This window comes from Mercenaria mercenaria, chromosome 17, assembly GCF_021730395.1.
Source record: "Mercenaria mercenaria strain notata chromosome 17, MADL_Memer_1, whole genome shotgun sequence".
In the NCBI taxonomy this organism is placed as follows: domain Eukaryota; kingdom Metazoa; phylum Mollusca; class Bivalvia; order Venerida; family Veneridae; genus Mercenaria; species Mercenaria mercenaria.
Genome location: NC_069377.1, coordinates 66,499,589 through 66,516,723, shown reverse-complemented (window position 1 = coordinate 66,516,723; position 17,135 = coordinate 66,499,589). Strand labels below are relative to the sequence as shown.

Genomic DNA, 17,135 nt, shown 5'->3' with positions numbered 1-17,135 from the left:
TAGTCGCCTCTTACGATCATGCCAGGGTAAGGCAGTGGTCCCAATTCTTTTCATACATAGATCGTCCCAGAACCACATGCTTAGTTGAAATATTCAAAAATAAATAATGTTTTCGTATATGCATAAAATTATCCAAATCGTTTCTGTCTGTACATTCTGTTTAATTCTGATTTTTCATGCGCCAAACGTTTTTAAAGACATTTCTTGTTTCATTGAATTTTTCTTCTTTGCCTAAAGGCCTAACTATAGTAAATGAACCAACGTGGGAGCCAGCCATCTGGTCTAGCCGCATTATGGCGGACAGGTTTTTGAACATCCATTTATCCGTCTATCTATCTATCTATCTATCTATCTATGGATACTGCCTCACGCCTCTAGCGAGTATTATGAGCAGAGTGCGCGCCGGGTATTAATGAAGAATAAAAGTAAAACTGGAAGAAGTCTTCCAGACATAGTGAGACTATGGGACATAGCATGATTGTTAAAATGTTAAAAACAGTAATAGAGTAAAAGAAGGTTAAAAACAACTGCTATATTTAATACTGAAACAGGGCCACTGCCTGCTTGAAGGATTCAAGATCAGGCAGAGTCGCAAAATGTAGGGGTAACCTGTTCCACAGAACTGTGGTGTGAGGGAAGAAGGAAAATTTAAAGAAGTCCGAGTTGACACGAATTTGGCGGAGACAGAGGGGGTGCATCTGTCTGGTTAACCTGGTTTGGACTTCTAAGTAAGTTGGATGCGGGATGGCTACAAGATGGTGATAATTTAAATCTTGTAGAACATGACCAGTTTGGAGTCAAGGCGTCTCTTCTCAAGTGTGCTCCAGCCAAAGGTGTTCTGTAGGTCAATTACGCTAGTGTATCGTGAATAATCGTTTTAACCCATCTGACTGTGTGTCGCTGGACCATTTCAAGCTTATGTATGTTAACCTGTGTGTGGGGGGACCATACAGATGAGGTGTATTCTAATTGTGGTCTGACCAGGGTTTTGTATGGTAGTGCTTTGACGTTTTCTTGTTTTGTTTTGCGTTTAAGCAGACCTGGTGTTCTGTTTGCATTTGTTGTTATTCTGTTGATATGTGTGTTCCAGTTGAGGTCGTGGCTGATGTCGACACCAAGGTATTTTGCATTCTTAACTGGGGACAGGTTTTGACCGTATAGCTTAAAGGGGAACTGGATGGGCTTTCTGCTACGTGTGATGTGAAGGACCTGGCACTTGCTTGGGTTAAATTCCATATCCCACATTTTTTCCAAAGTTTCTAATTTAAGGAGATCATTTTGTAACCTTTGGCAATATGTGAGGGAGGAAACTGCAAGGTACACGGCTGTGTCATCTGCAAATAGCCATACATGGGAGGTGACTGTATTAGGGAGATCGTTAATGTACAGTAGGAAGAGCAGGGGCCCCAGGACAGAGCCCTGGGGGACCCCTGATGTGACAGGGACTTGATCAGACATGTGACCGTTGACCACGACAGACTTGGATCTGCCTGCCTATTAGGAAGGACCTGATCCAAGACAAGATTTGTTTGGGGACACCATGTTCTTGGAGTTTGAATAATAATTTAAGGTGGTTGACCTTATCGAAGGCTTTACTGAAGTCTAGTAGGATACGGTCGGTTTGTTTACCTGAGGAAAGATTCCTTGATATTTCGTCAACAAGTTCTATTAGCTGGGTCTCACAGGACCGTTTTTCCCGGAACCCGTGTTTCAGCTCATATAGAATGTTATGTTTTGAGAAGTGCGTGGATAGGCTAGAAGCAATAATATGTTCTAAGAGTTTACATAGAACACATGTTAGAGATATGGGCCTATAGTTTGCGGGGTCACTAGTATTACCTTTTTTAAACTGTGGGCAACATTCGCCTTCGTCCATTCCGATGGGAGTTGACCAGTATTTAGGGATCTTTGGAAAATCAGTGATACTATGTCAAGGATCTCATATCGGAGCTCCTTTAGGACAATGGGCTTAATCAAATCTGGGCAAGCAGCCTTATCCACCTTTTCGTGTGGGAGTGTTAACCATCTGTGTAAAGTTGAAGTCATCAATAATTTCAAGGAATTTATCATAGGATTGGGCGTTTGTACTGTTTGGCTTCATTATGGCTATGTGGTCCCAGGTGAGGCTGGGGTGTTAAAATCACCAAAAAATCCATTTGGTGCCCTGAATGGGGTCTGGAAAGTTCCTGTGACCTTTCGAACTAAATTAGGCTCATGAGATCTTTTTCCTTTGGTCTGTAGTAGACAGCAACATATAGAGGCTGAGAAGCATTCATGTTAATTTTGACCCATAGCAGTTCGCACTGTGTACTAAGTTGTTGCTGTACTGACGAAGTACATTTGTTTTTGACCAGAATGAAGACGCCACCTCCTTTACCTGAAAGCCTGTCTTTGCGAAAAGGGGTTTAACCTAATGAAGAGGGGAATATCTCACTTGTGAGGTGGTCTTTTCACTTGGCATGGCAACAGAGGTCTAAATTAAAGCTAGTTTCTGTTTAAATTCCATTGTGGGTGTATTTGTGACATTTTGGTAAAAAATGGGAGAGGAGGTTGTATATGGTGGAGTAAAACTCTATTTTAGTATGAGTAGTACTTCCAGGTCACAGCAGTGTGATTTTGATGTGATTTTACAGTAAGCAAATATGACAGGAGAAATCTCTCTTTATATAGAAGATACATTATCCCTACTTTTCTCTTCATTTTATATCAGTTTTATCATAACTCTTTAAAATGAGGTAAGGCTTTGTTCTCTGAAATGGGTCTAGCTATGTTTGGTAGCGCTTTAAAAAAATGTCAGTTTTATATAGAATATATAGGGAAAACTATTTACTGGTATGTGATCTAAGTGTCGTGGCACATTTAGTGTATTCTAACCTAAATAATTGAAATTAACAGGCGTATTTTTGTTACAATTTCACCGGTTCGAGAAGAGTGGTGTTTGACAATTTTCAGTCTTGTAAACAAAATGTCATTAAAAGTTTGACTCGGCTGTATAGTCTTTTTCAAAATTATAAACCAGCAAGATCTTATAATCATGTATTACTTATTCAATCTGGCCATGGAAATGTCTACTTTCAGTTTGTAAGTTGAGGTCGACTCCGCCCACCTACGTAACGCTTGGAAACATGTCAACAAATACAGGTAATATTATCTGTTCGATTTTGGCGCATGCCCTTTTTAATTGAATGATTTCCTGCTATGGTGATAGCTTTTGTGAAGTTGTTGGGTTCATGAGGATTGTTATTCAAGTGTGTCTAATAAATCTGGCCTATGGGGTCACCTATTGTTTGATATCATTAGAGGTAAGTATCATATTTATATTGTTTTAGAGTCAATAAAACTAGTTTATTGCACGAACAGAGATGTATGACAGCATTGAAAGATTTATTGTGTATCACGGCAAACTTGAATGTGTTACGTTATTGCATGTTTTAAATTCATGTTTGATTTAAATATGCAAATTGCATGATAAGTCTTATGATAAGAAGGAAGATGCAGGTCATCATCTTGAATCTAACTTGATATTTAAAGTTGTTCTTATATGGCAGAATCATTTTTAACTGTGATGTTACCTTACATATTCAGTCTTGTTTACCCTTTGACATTGTCTGTGACAGACATGTTTCAAAAAGATCTCTCGGTGACTTAGACTGACAGCTACAGAGCCAAAGATGTGTTTTTTTTTCCTTTCACTTTAGTCATATGAACATGCAATAAAGCATTTAAAATCCCTCAGCCACTTAAACTGACATTTTCGGAACCAGAGAAGAGATGTTCTCATGAGTCATCTTATCTCTAACTTCAATGTCAATAATTATCAAACTGGGAACAAAAAGTATCTCCAAAATTACATGACACCTGACAAAAAACTGCATCTTTATAATTTGGAATGTTACTGTAAGTGTAACCCACAATTATGCTGCCAGTATTTTTTATAAACTGACACATTAAGCTTTAAAAATTCATCAAAACAGAAATTGAGAATAGTTACAGACAAATAATACTTTTGTCGCAGCTGTAAAAAATCTCCCTATACTTTGTCTTGGTATTGGTATAAATATTTGTTTGACCTTTTACATCATGGAGTCCAATCCATGTAACCCTCAATAGAATTCAGATTAAGGCAGTGCTGTAGTACACAAGGGATGCTGCAGATTTCATTACGACTCGTGAACAGACAATCATAACGGATCTTGTGTTATTTTGCTTGGTTGTGTTCTGTTATTTCAAGGGATCTTCTTATAGATTTTAATTGTATTCACTCACAGTACTCAAAGATTTTATTGTTTTTGTCGCATTTTCCCATTCCCCGCAAAGAATACTACAACTTGATGTGCATGGTAAGATATGGCTTATTTTCAGGAGTAAAGCAAGAGTCACAATGTATTATTGTCAAAACTTTTGCAGACAATTTACTAATTTGAATGTAATGAAGAGACATCAGGTTTTAGGTTTTACCATGTTATGACATAATTACGTGTATATAGCTGTCAGTTTGTATTATGGCTTGGACTTTTTTCAAATCTATTTTTAGGTTCTTGCTCTTTGAACTACATTTCTGTCAACGGGCCTCCATGGCCGAGAGATTAAGGTCTCTTAACTTAAATCACTTGCCCATCATCAATATGGGTTTGAACCTCACTTAGGGCATTGAATTCTTCATGTGAGGAAGCTGTCCAGCTGGCTTACAGAAGGTCGGTGGCTCTACCCAGGTGCCTGCCGTGATGAAATAATACACGGCAGAGCTGGGAAGTTGCCATATGACCTATAATTGTGTCGTTGTGACATTACACCCAACAAACAACAAGAAAGTCATCCAGGACAATTTTAGTATATTACTGTTTCTTCTTGTTCTTTGGCCCTTTTGTAAACAATGCAACTGCAGTTTATAGTATCAACAATATTCCAAGAATGTTTTGTTTTTTTCCTTAAGTCACATTAGTTTAGAATATGTGTGGGGCAGCAGGTTAGCTCTGTTGATAGAGCACTCATCAAGTAAGCAAGTGGTCTCTAATTTGAGCAGTGGACTGACTATGTATTTATCTCACCCAAAACCCAAAACGGGACTTTGAAGGCCTTACTTTGGTTTGTCTCGGACACCAGGTCCTGTTATTGCTTGAGTTCTAAAGTACATGATTTTCAAAATGGTTGTGAAATATGTCATGGTATAGGATTTGTTTACTAATATGGGGAGAAAAGGTGTAAGTGGCCAAGTATCTCTGTCATTGGAGCTTAGGAACAGTATACTCCAAGGCTCTGTGTTGTAGTCCCGGTCTAGCTAGACTTTTTTTTGCTACCTGTGGCATATGCTTTAAATCATATTAAAAAGAAATGTAAGATTAAAATACAAACTCGTGAACGATAAGAAGAAGAAGAAGAAAATACAAACAGAGAAAAGAAATGACAAATGTCAGATTTGAGCTTACTTCTAAAATGTAGACTGGTCTTACCAGCATGCTGTAGGGGTTTCTGGTTGCTTGAATATAATACAACTGATAAGTCATACATTTACTTACCTGTTTTGTTCAGTAAACATCAATTTGTATGGGATGTTTTATACGAAAAGTTATGGAAGACTGGTGTTCCATGCAAATTGCCAAATGCCAAATATTTAATGCTAAACGCCAATTACCAAATGCTAAATGCCAATTATTTAAGGCGAAATGCTACATGACAAATGCTTTATGCCATATCACACTGGCCATAGCTTTATCAGATCAAGTGGTTCCAACGTTGTTTGAGCGGTGAATTTTACGCCGATCAGATGGAGAAATATGGCCGATACTACAAATTTCCGGTCTTGTAAGTATGATTTAAAGGAATTTCTACCCGTTAAATAACGAATCAGTTGAAAACGATGGGTGCACCTGGAGCGCAAATGTGTCTATGTTTTAGCACATGTGTCCATTTAGCTGAGATTTGTGCCGTTCATTCAAACACTTCTGTACAGTCCGGCGGGGGAAGGAGATTTTTGACAGTTTTTGACAATATCGCTTCAAATATAGTGTTTATCGGGAACAAGTAACCGTTTAAACACTTTTTATGCAAAGGGCTACCTCTTTAAACAAAGCGTGTGTATTTTCATAGAATTATTCAGGGTTGTTTCTAAAAAATCGGCCGAAAACCTAATGCAACGCCGTGTCGAGTGGGTCGCTATGCAACGCAATCAAGTGGATACCGTTCTGTGTCTTGCTCATCCGTCTTAAAAACAGTCATTAAAGCCTAACAATGAATAAATTTAGAGAGTTTTATACCCTTATAATGATCCCGCAATTTCTAATATATTGTACTTTACACTTTTATGCCCGCTTAATATCTAACATATTTTTGCGATCATTGTCAAAAATCATCAACACAAAAACATACAGCAAGGATGAACATCGAACAATATCATTAAGTAAATAATAGTAATAGTTCATAAAAAAACAGGAACCAGTTCACGGATATTTATCTTCTTCACGAATGGTACTGAACAGCATACTAAAAGCGGGTTGACTCTTTATATCAGTATAGTTACAGTTGGTTACTTTTTAGTCCCTTAGAATCAATATATTGCGATTTCATTACTGATTTGTTGTGCATTTAAGCTGTTCGTACAAAATAAATAAAATTTGGTCCATGATAAAAGTATTGATCAGTTGTTTGTATATATTTTCATTCATATTCCTGGTGAAGCGTTCATTTATTTTCAGAGAGATATATCGCAGAGAACGTTAAAATTGGCCAGGGAAAAGAAGATTTTATTTGTCCCCTATAAAACAGAAACGACGTAATAAAAATCTATGGTCGCCGTGCAAAAATGAAAATACAAATGAAATGCAGACACCAATGAAAAAGAATAAACGGACCAGCAATACTAACAGAGACGTGTCACCAAGCAAACGATTAAGAGCGTTTTCTCCATGTCCTCAATGTGAATAAAAACACACACAAAGAAAAAAACACGAAAAGACTGCTAACTCCAACTTCAAGCACCAAAATATCAAGAAAAAAAACAACATGTTCACAATAAGGTATTAGAAGAAAGAGTTTTATCTGATGAAATGTTTGAAGAATTAACAGAGGAAGAGACAGATTTTTTAGACATTGCAAGCGACAAGGCTGTCCTGAGGCAACTTTCTGAAGCCAAAGATACATTATTACTCTTATCAAATCGAATGAGTACCCGTTGGCAAACATCGCTTTTCTTCTTTAGTTTGAGATAGTTACATAGTACAACTGTTGCACATCTCTATAAGTATTGCTGGTTCGTTTATTTTCTTTCATTGGTGTCTGTATTTCATTTGTATTTTCATTTTTGAACGGCGACTATAGATTTTCATTACGTCGTTTCTGTTTTATGGAGGACACAAAAATTTTTGTCTTTTCCCTGGCCAATCCTAACGTTCTCTGTGATTTATCTCTCTGAAAATAAATGAACGCTACACCAGGAATATGAATGAAAATATATACAAACAACTGATCAATACTTTTATCATGGACCAAATTTTATTTATTTTGTACGAACAGCTTAAATGCACAACAAATCAGTAATGAAATCGCAATATATTGATTCTAAGGGACTAAAAAGTAACCAACTGTAACTATACTGATTTAAAGAGTCAACCCGCTTTTAGTATGCTGTTCATTACCATTCGTGAAGGAGATAAATATCCGTGAACTGGTTCCTGTTTTTTACGAACTATTACTATCATTTACTTAATGATATTGTTCGATGTTCATCCTTGCTTTATGTTTTTGTGTTGATGATTTTTGACAATGATCGCAAAAATATGTAAGATATTAAGCGAGCATAAAAGTGTAAAGTACAATATATTAGAAATTGCGGGATCATTATAAGGGTATAAAACTCTCTAAATTTATTCATTGTTAGGCTTTAATGACTGTTTTTAAGACGGATAAGCAAGACACAGAACGGTATCCACTTGATTGCGTTGCATAGCGACCAACTCGAAACGGCGTTGCATTACGTTTTCAGCCGATTTTTCAGAAACAACCCTGAATAATTTTATAAAAATACACACGCTTTGTTTTAAGAGGTCGCCTTTTACAAAAAACGTTTTTTAACAGTTACTTGTTCCCGATAAACACTATATTTGAAGCGATATTGTCAAAAACTGTCAAAAATCTCCTTCCCCCGCCGGACTGTACAGAAGTGTTTGAATAAACGGCAAAAATCTCAGCTAAATGGACACATGTGCTAAAACATAGACACATTTGCGCTCCAGGTGCGCCCATCGTTTTCATTTGATTCGTTATTTAACGGGTAGAAATTCCTTTAAATCATACTTACAAGACCGGAAATTTGTAGTATCGGCCATATTACTCCATCTGATCGGCGTAAAATTCACCACTCAAACAACGTTGGAACCACTTGATCTGATAAAGCTATGGCCAGTGTGATATATTTTGTGCAAAATGCAAAATGTCAAATAGCTAATGCTTATTGCTAAATTATAAATATGCTAATAGTCAAACTTCTTTAAATTTATAAATTAATGATTTCTGTCTCTTAACCTAATCATTAATGTATGTAACTTTTGATTATTTGAAGACATATAAATTTCTGCCAGTCTGACTTGAAACAACAACATGTTTTACCGACCATAAGAACATTGGACCAAAACTGTTGAGTGTTCACTCTTAAAATGTTTAGAAAGAAAGTTTGTAATAAAAACAAAGTTACTTCGGTATGTAATAAAGGCCAGTGACTAAAAGATGCATTCATACGCTGATATATTCAGCTGCATTCATAAAACTGTTATTTTCAGCTGCATTCATAAAACTGTTATATTCAGCTGCATTCGTACACTGATATATTCAGCTGCATTCATACACTGATATATTCAGCTGCATTGATCCTCTGATGTATTCAGCTGCATTCATACGACAGATGTATTCAGCTGCATTCATACACTGATGTATTCAGCTGCATTCATACGACTGATGTATTCAGCTGCATTCGTACACTGATGTATTCAGCTGCATTCGTACACTGATATATTCAGCTGCATTTGTACACGGATGTATTCAGCTGCATTCATACACTGATATATTCAGCTGCATTTGTACACTGATATATTCAGCACTTTTAATAAGCACTTAGCAATATGCATTTGGCATTTATTGGTTCCTGTTTCTCAATTAACAATTACCATTTATCATTTGACAATTATCGTTTGACCGTCATATTTGACATTCTGCATTTGGCAAAAGCATTTTGCATTAACAATTTCTCATTTAGCAGTTGGCAGTTAGCATGGCGCACCAGCCTTCCATAAAAATTGTTATTGTTTTTAAATATGTAGCCAAGGCTAAATCCAAACTGAAGCAACTTATTAGAAGGAAGAAAAAAGCAAGTCATGTTGAAAGGTGACATTTCTCATTTGTTCAAGCCCATTTGTTACTTTGAATGTTGTTGCATACTTTAGAATTTTCATATTTTTTAAAAGTTCAGCTTTTAAGTTTTCAATTTCCAGTTTTGTTAAAAAAAATGTTACTGCTTTATATGTTTTGTTACTTGTGAATTCATAAACAGATATGTTAATTCAGTGGAAGAAATGAGCCGCGCCATGAGAAAACCAACATAGTGGGTGTGCGACCAGCATGGATCCAGACCAGCCTGCGCATCCGTGCAGTCTGGTCAGGCTCCATGCTGTTTGCTTTTAAAGCCTATTGGAATTGGAGAAACTGTTAGCGAACAGCATGGATCCTGACCAGACTGCGCGGATGCGCAGGCTGGTCTGGATCCATGCTGGTCGCACACCCACTATGTTGGTTTTCTCATGGCGCGGCTAAAATGTATTTGATCTTGTATATTAAAATTTTGTTCATATGAGACATGTTTAGTCACATCTTGAAATAGATCCTGTAGTGTTATTTTTGTCATTATTAGATGTTTCAAGAAATTTATATCAGTCTGTAAATTAGCTATATATTTTCCTTGTTCAGTACTCATTTATTATCATGAAATGGTATGACAGTATGTGAAAAAAGCTTTAATACAGGTACAGCATAATACTAAGTCTTATAGAATGCATTACTGGTCAATAGTCAAAACCAGTGCTGGAAGGACTATGGGTATATTGTTTTGACTATTGACTGGTAAGTTATTCGATAATTCTTTTTTATTGCATGACATCAGAAGTAAATTTTAATAATTTTCTTCAATGTTAAGTCCTCATAATTATGAGATACATGCATTTTACTGGACCTTGCCATAGAAATCAATTCTGATACAACATTGGAACATTTGTTAATTTAGCAGTTCGAACGAAAGAGAAAACAGAACTATAAATATAAAATATGAATTGTGATTTGGGTGTAAAATACATAATGGTAGTTTTTAATTTATACATGCCCTTGTATTTCATAACCAGATGTTATCTACCAAACTGTGATTTGTATCTCAATTACAAATTCCTTTGCATATAGAACCTTCATACACTGTCCAACATAAAATCACAAAATGTGTTACCACAAGAAAGATTCAACAAACTATCATTCTTATAAGCTTTCACAACAAGAAAAGCAGGGAATAGGTTTTAAGTACATGTGTATACAGAAAAGTTTTGAAATTTTATCTTCATTAAGCTTGAACTTATGAAATCAGTTGTTATGCTTTTAATCCAGTTCTTTTTATTATATCTTCAGGGAGCCAAGTGATGGCCAGATAGTTGTGTCTCTTAAAGTCCCGACTTTACCAACTAGTAAACCAGATATAAACCAAAGCGATTCAAACAAAACCATCACAGATAAGAAAAAAGGATCAAGAAGTAAACTAAATAGTAAGAAGAACACACCAGGGAAGAAACAATCAAGAAGGTAACATGTTTTCTTTTATTTGAGGTCAACACCATGTTTTAACTGTACATATACAGTCAAATACCGTTACCTCGATATTCAAGGGACTGCAAAAAATTGCATCGACGTATCCGAAGTTCGACGTAATGAAACTACATTTTCTATCTGTGTAGGACATCTATATTGTCATTACATCCAATGCTTTTTTTAGAGGATTTTAAAGGGAACAGAAATTGTACAACAGGTAAATATGTCATTTTGAATGTGTTTCGATAACGACAATTTGCTAGTTAAATACGCATATTCTCACTCAATCGAAATATTGTTGTATTGGAAAACAGCTTGCCCGCATGCACGCTGTTCTAGACAGATTATTGAGAATTAAATGCAAACTTGCTTAAATTTAAATTGGGTTAAAGATTAAATGACAAAAAAGAAACAACAATCACACAAACTAACCTGATTATAATTAATACATTGCCGGACAACAATAGGTTGATTTTCACACCTTACAAATAACATCAATATTTTTTGACAAGCTGTGATATCGACGAAACCAGGTGTAAAACAGTACAGGTAAGTTGACAAAGACTGAAAAACCCCATCGAGCTAAACAAAATATCAAACTACTGATATCGAGGTAATGATAAATAATACCACTAAAATATATAGAGAAAATTTGGGACCGACTAAAACACATTGTGCTAACCAGAGTATCGAGCTTAATGATATCGAGGTAACGATATTCAACTGTATTTAGTAACGTGATGGCAGTCACTTATCCTGCCCAGTGTAGGTGGATTTTACTTTAGTAACTTAATTCAGAAAATTATTAACAACATGCCACCATTGAGCTCACATGATTTGTCTTTGGGATCAGACAGTTTCCTCTGGATCAGTTACCTCCACACTAGTAGTCCTGCTGATCCGACAGGCTGCAGAAGACTTAGTTTAGTTTTAAAATAGTTTAAACCTATTACATTTAACATGTTATATCATATTGACAAATGAGTCTTGGATTTATGCCATTACTCACACATTGGGAAAGAATTGTGGAAACTGCAGTCAAATTCAGGTCTAACAGTGAACTGAACCAGCAACCTCAGGATCAGAAGTTGAATGCTCTTCCCCTGCAACAATGTGTCTACAGATGAGGTATGGAATACCTCATTGAATGTGAAGGGTTCAGGCATCCAGTCAAGTGTCTGCAGCTTGTATTTGGTGGTCCAGCTGTGTCAGCCAGACATTTGTGAAAGACACAGCATCAACAATACTTTACAGCAAACACTGTATATATGTTGGTGGTTCACCCAACAGCCAGTCTGTGCTTGAAATAACACCCAGAGTTGAGCTGGAAAGTTACCAAAATAATGTCAGTGTTGCGTAATAAACGGTGCAGCTGTACTGCCTGTACAGTTATGTTTTTACAAAATAATCAAGATGAAATACCTTCTCTTCATATTCACAGCTTTTTTAAGAAGGCTGCCAACCTATGCATATAATTGTGTAATGTATTGAGTGTTTCAATACACAACATCTATATCATTGAGACATTTGTATATCTTTATTTTGATATTGACATTTGAAATCTTACGTAGAGCAAATATTAGTTTGACAAATTTCTCCTATTTGAAAAGAAAGTTGGCAGAGCTGTAGTAATTTCCCAATTTGATAAATATCTTTTATTGAAAGTAATGGTTATTTGTGAACCAATTTTTTCAAGTCTAGTGAAAATTAAACATACACAATGTAACACGAAGGATATGAAATGTTAGTATGTTTATATTTATTGTAAATTTATATTAATAGTTTATCAAAAAAAAAAAGTATACATTTTTGTAGGTTTTAAAATGGAGGAACAAGGCAGTATATGATGTTTTGTATCAGCTTTATTGTAATAACATATAAGTACCGCACAGTATTATGGCGTTTTTAGCTCACCTGTCACAAAGTGACAAGGTGAGCTTTTGTGATCGCGCGGTGTCCATCGTCCGTCCGTGCGTGCGTGCGTCCGTAAACTTTTGCTTGTGACCACTCTAGAGGTCACATTTTTCATGGGATCTTTATGAAAGTTGGTCAGAATGTTCATCTTGATGATATCTAGGTCAAGTTCGAAACTGGGTCACGTGCCATCAAAAACTAGGTCAGTAGGTCTAAAAATAGAAAAACCTTGTGACCTCTCTAGAGGCCATATATTTCATAAGATCTTCATGAAAATTGGTCAGAATGTTCACCTTGATGATATCTAGGTCATGTTTGAAACTGGGTCACGTGCCTTCAAAAACTAGGTCAGTAGGTCTAAAAATAGAAAAACCTTGTGACCTCTCTAGAGGCCATATATTTCACAAGATCTTCATGAAAATTGATCTGAACGTTCACCTTGATGATATCTAGGTCAAGTTTGAAACTGGGTCACGTGCCATCAAAAACTAGGTCAGTAGGTCAAATAATAGAAAAACCTTGTGACCTCTCTGAAGGCCATATTTTTCATGGGATCTGTATGAAAATTGGTCTGAATGTTCATCTTGATGATATCTAGGTCAATTTCGAAACAGGGTCATGTGCGGTCAAAAACTAGGTCAGTAGGTCTAAAAATAGAAAAACCTTGTGACCTCTCTAGAGGCCATATTTGTAAATGGATCTCCATAAAAATTGGTCAGAATGTTCACCTTGATGATATCTAGGTCAGATTTGAAACTGGGTCACGTGCCTTAAAAAACTAGGTCAGTAGGTCAAATTATAAAAAAAACCTTGTGACCTCTCTAGAGGCCATACTTTTCATGGGATCTGTATGAAAGTTGGTCTGAATGTTTATCTTGATGATATCTAGGTCAAGTTTGAAACTGGGTCAGCTGCGGACAAAAACTAGGTCAGTAGGTCTAAAATTATTAAAATCTTTTGACTTCTCTAGAGGCCATATTTTTCAATGGATACTCATGAAAATTGATCTGAATGTTCACCTTGATGATATCTAGGTCAGTTTTGAAACTGGGTCACATGCGGTCAAAAACTAGGCCAGTAGGTATAAAAATAGAAAGACCTTGTGACCTCTCTAGAGGCCATATTTTTCATGAGATCTTCATGAAAATTAGTGAGAATGTTCACCTTGATGATATCTAGGTAAAGTTCAAAACAGGGTCACGTACCTTCGAAAACTAGGTCAATAGGTCAAATAATAGAAAAACCTTGTGACCTCTCTAGAGACCATATTTTTCAATGAATCTTCATGAAAATTGGTCAGAATTTTTATCTTGATAATATCTAGGTCAAGTTCAAAACTGGGTCACATGAGCTCAAAAACTAGGTCACTATGTCAAATAATAGAAAAAACGACGTCATACTCAAAACTGGGTCATGTGGGAAGAGGTGAGCGATTCAGGACCATCATGGTCCTCTTGTTATTTTTAGCAACATGTAAATAAACAATCAGTACTGAGCACTCTTTTAAAATAAAAGATATAAGAATGAATTCAATAGTTGGCTTGATGGCGCAGTAGGTTGAGTGGATAGTCATATTATCATTTTGTAGTGATAGTTTTGATGGTTCGAACCTTGCATCCATCCTTTTCTTTCATTTTACATTTTAATTTACATTCTTTGTGTAAGTTTGTTTTCCTCTGGTTTCGAATTCATTCACGATAGCTTCAAGTGTTAAATCATATTAAAGATGAAGCGTATTTAAACATAATTACGTGTTAACCGTGACATATATACATGTATAAGTAAGTGAATAAGTTATTACTAGATTACCCAACTCGTGTTGTTTTCGTTGAATCGTATTAAAAAATAATAGAAATTAAATACGGTTTATAAAAAAAATACGGGTCAGTCTGGGAATGGAACTCCCGACGAAAAAGTTAACACGAGCACCGTTACCGCTCGGCCAGCGAGGAATTACTGTTTGCATAGTAAACGTAGTGTATTGACTTAAATCTAAGCTATCGTTTTGTTTGTTTACATTTCAAAGCGCCTTATTACTGTGCGATACCTATAGAGCTGATTATTTTTTCCAAAAATATTTTGGAAAAAAAAGGAAATTTCTGAGAATAGTGGACGCTAGTGGTTTAGTTTTTGTGGACTCAACATAGTGTGAAGGTTATAAAGATAGTTTGAACAATCCTACCACAGTGTGATAAATCTCAGACCATTGAGTAAAGGTTCTAAACATATAAATGAAGGATCTATGCATAGTATAAAAAATGTTACGATTGGTGGCATTGAAAACATGTAGGATGAACTTTTGTCAGTTTGCTTACCGGTATTGTTTCATATAGCAATAAGCTACACCACTGATGTGCCATCTTTCTGAATTAAGTTAGGACATTTCATCTAGAGTCCATTTTACTGCTGCTGAAATTATCAGTTACTTGTAGTTTCTTTGCTCAATGGAGAAGTCATGGTAGAAGTTAGATAATAAATGATTGCTCATATCATGCATTTAGAAAGTGATTGATTTTAATTAAGTAAACTATTACTTTGATTTACAAGAATTTTGCAATGGAGACTTCAAGGTAGGGATAGCACATTGTTTCTTCTGTGGGTAGTCGAGAAGTTTTGATGCATGGGTCTTGGCCTGCATGAGTGAAAATCACATTGTTTGCTATGTTTTTATGTGTGTGATTTTTGAAATATTTAAAGATTAAATGTTTAATTTGTAACATGTTTGTAGTGTGTTCACAGAAAATGATATTTTACAATTTTTATTTCTAATTCAATATGTTGATTTATATCCATGCCAAGCTTTAAGGGTATACTGATTGTTGTATCCACATTTTAGAGATAATCTGTAATCTGTTATATGTATATGTTAAAGTATTAAGGTGGAGATAATTTTCTTTCATTCAACAATGATCAGTTTTATGCCACCAGTGTCGATGACCTGGCATATAATGTGTAAACTGTCCGTCAGTCTGTCTGTCCATCCATTTTTTGTGTGTATTAAACTACTCCTACAGTTCCCATCCAACTGAAATGAAAATGTGTTTACATCAGCAGCATGAAGTGGACATGCACATAATATTTTTTGGAGTTTCAGCTCCAATTATTTTTTCTTGAATTATAACCCATTTCTGGACTTTGAAATATTGTAAGATAGACTAGTACATCAGAACATTGTGTTCTCAATTTTCTAATATTATAAGACTAGTACATCAGAACATTGTGTTCTTTATTTTCTAATATTATAAGACTAGTACATCAGAACATTGTGTTCTCAATTTTCTAACAGTCTCCGTGAAACTGAATTAAAACTTGGTATACATCATTAACATGAAATGCATAAATTATGTGCTTATTGTCCGTACTTTCATGTTTGATCATTTCTGTGTCCCTTGTGTCGTAGACCTAGGAGACATCAGATTCTGGTGTTTGTAGTCTGTCTGTCACTCTTTCTTTCCATCCGTCTTTCCATCCGTCACACTTTCTTGTGTATTCCTCTGCTCCTACAGTTTTATTCCAGTTCAGGTGAAACTTGGCATATCTCATTATGATGACTGTCATGTCTGATTTTTAATTTTTTTATTATGCCCTTTTTTGACTTAGCCATATTAGAACTACCTCTGATCCTTGTGTACTTGACTTCTGCAGTTTCCATAATATTGTATACATCAAGATGAAGAGGATAGACACATTCTTTTGAGACTTTCAAGTTGATTATTTTTAGAGATGTCCCCCTTTTTCAACTTCATAGTTCATTCTATGAAGCATTTTCAGGGGGCATGTGTGATAGAACATTGACATTGTTCTTATTTCTAGAGTTATGGGCCTTTTTTGACTTTGAATTATTACAACTACATCAGAGCTTCAACTCATTCTACAGTTTCCCTCCAAATGGAATGAAATTCGGTACATATCATCAACATCAAGCAAACATTTACCTGTTGCCTGGAGTCATTTTGCCTGAATTTTTTGTTAGTTATGCCCCTGCTTTAGGCATTATTCCTCATCCTTTGGGAAAGGCATTTTTCATAGTGTTCAATCATTCTTGTATGAAGATGAAATGATGTTTTTCTATGTTCAGTTTTTTAAAAATATTATTTACAGTGTTTAAAAAAACAGTGTTCATGTTTTTGTACTTTGTCAGGGTTCATCTGAAGATTACAACCTGTGCACTGGCACAAGAATAGAGGGTTCAAATCATTTCTGATAATATATATACCAGACATAATAGTTACCCGCTCTGTTAATTGCCCATTTGCTTACAAATGATCCCAAGAAAAAAACTTGATGAGGAAACTTTTGTATCAGTATATGGACAGAAAAATCACATGTGCCATGCATGATCCATTTAATTTAGATCCATATCTTTCTAATTGTAAAGATAACTATTGTAA

The 17,135-nt window shown here is 35.6% G+C and overlaps 1 protein-coding gene across 1 annotated transcript in view; it reads left to right on the top strand.

Moving 5' to 3' along the window:
* The first annotated feature begins 2,924 nt into the window (after positions 1-2,924).
* The window catches only part of LOC123536790 (uncharacterized), an 87,027-nt gene continuing 72,816 nt past the window's right edge, over positions 2,925-17,135 (top strand). The window contains exons 1-3 of the mRNA XM_053527890.1: positions 2,925-3,141; positions 9,309-9,372; positions 10,654-10,824. Coding sequence (XP_053383865.1) covers positions 3,126-3,141; positions 9,309-9,372; positions 10,654-10,824 — 251 coding nt within the window. The 5' untranslated portion in view covers positions 2,925-3,125. The remainder of the gene's footprint in view (positions 3,142-9,308; positions 9,373-10,653; positions 10,825-17,135) is intronic.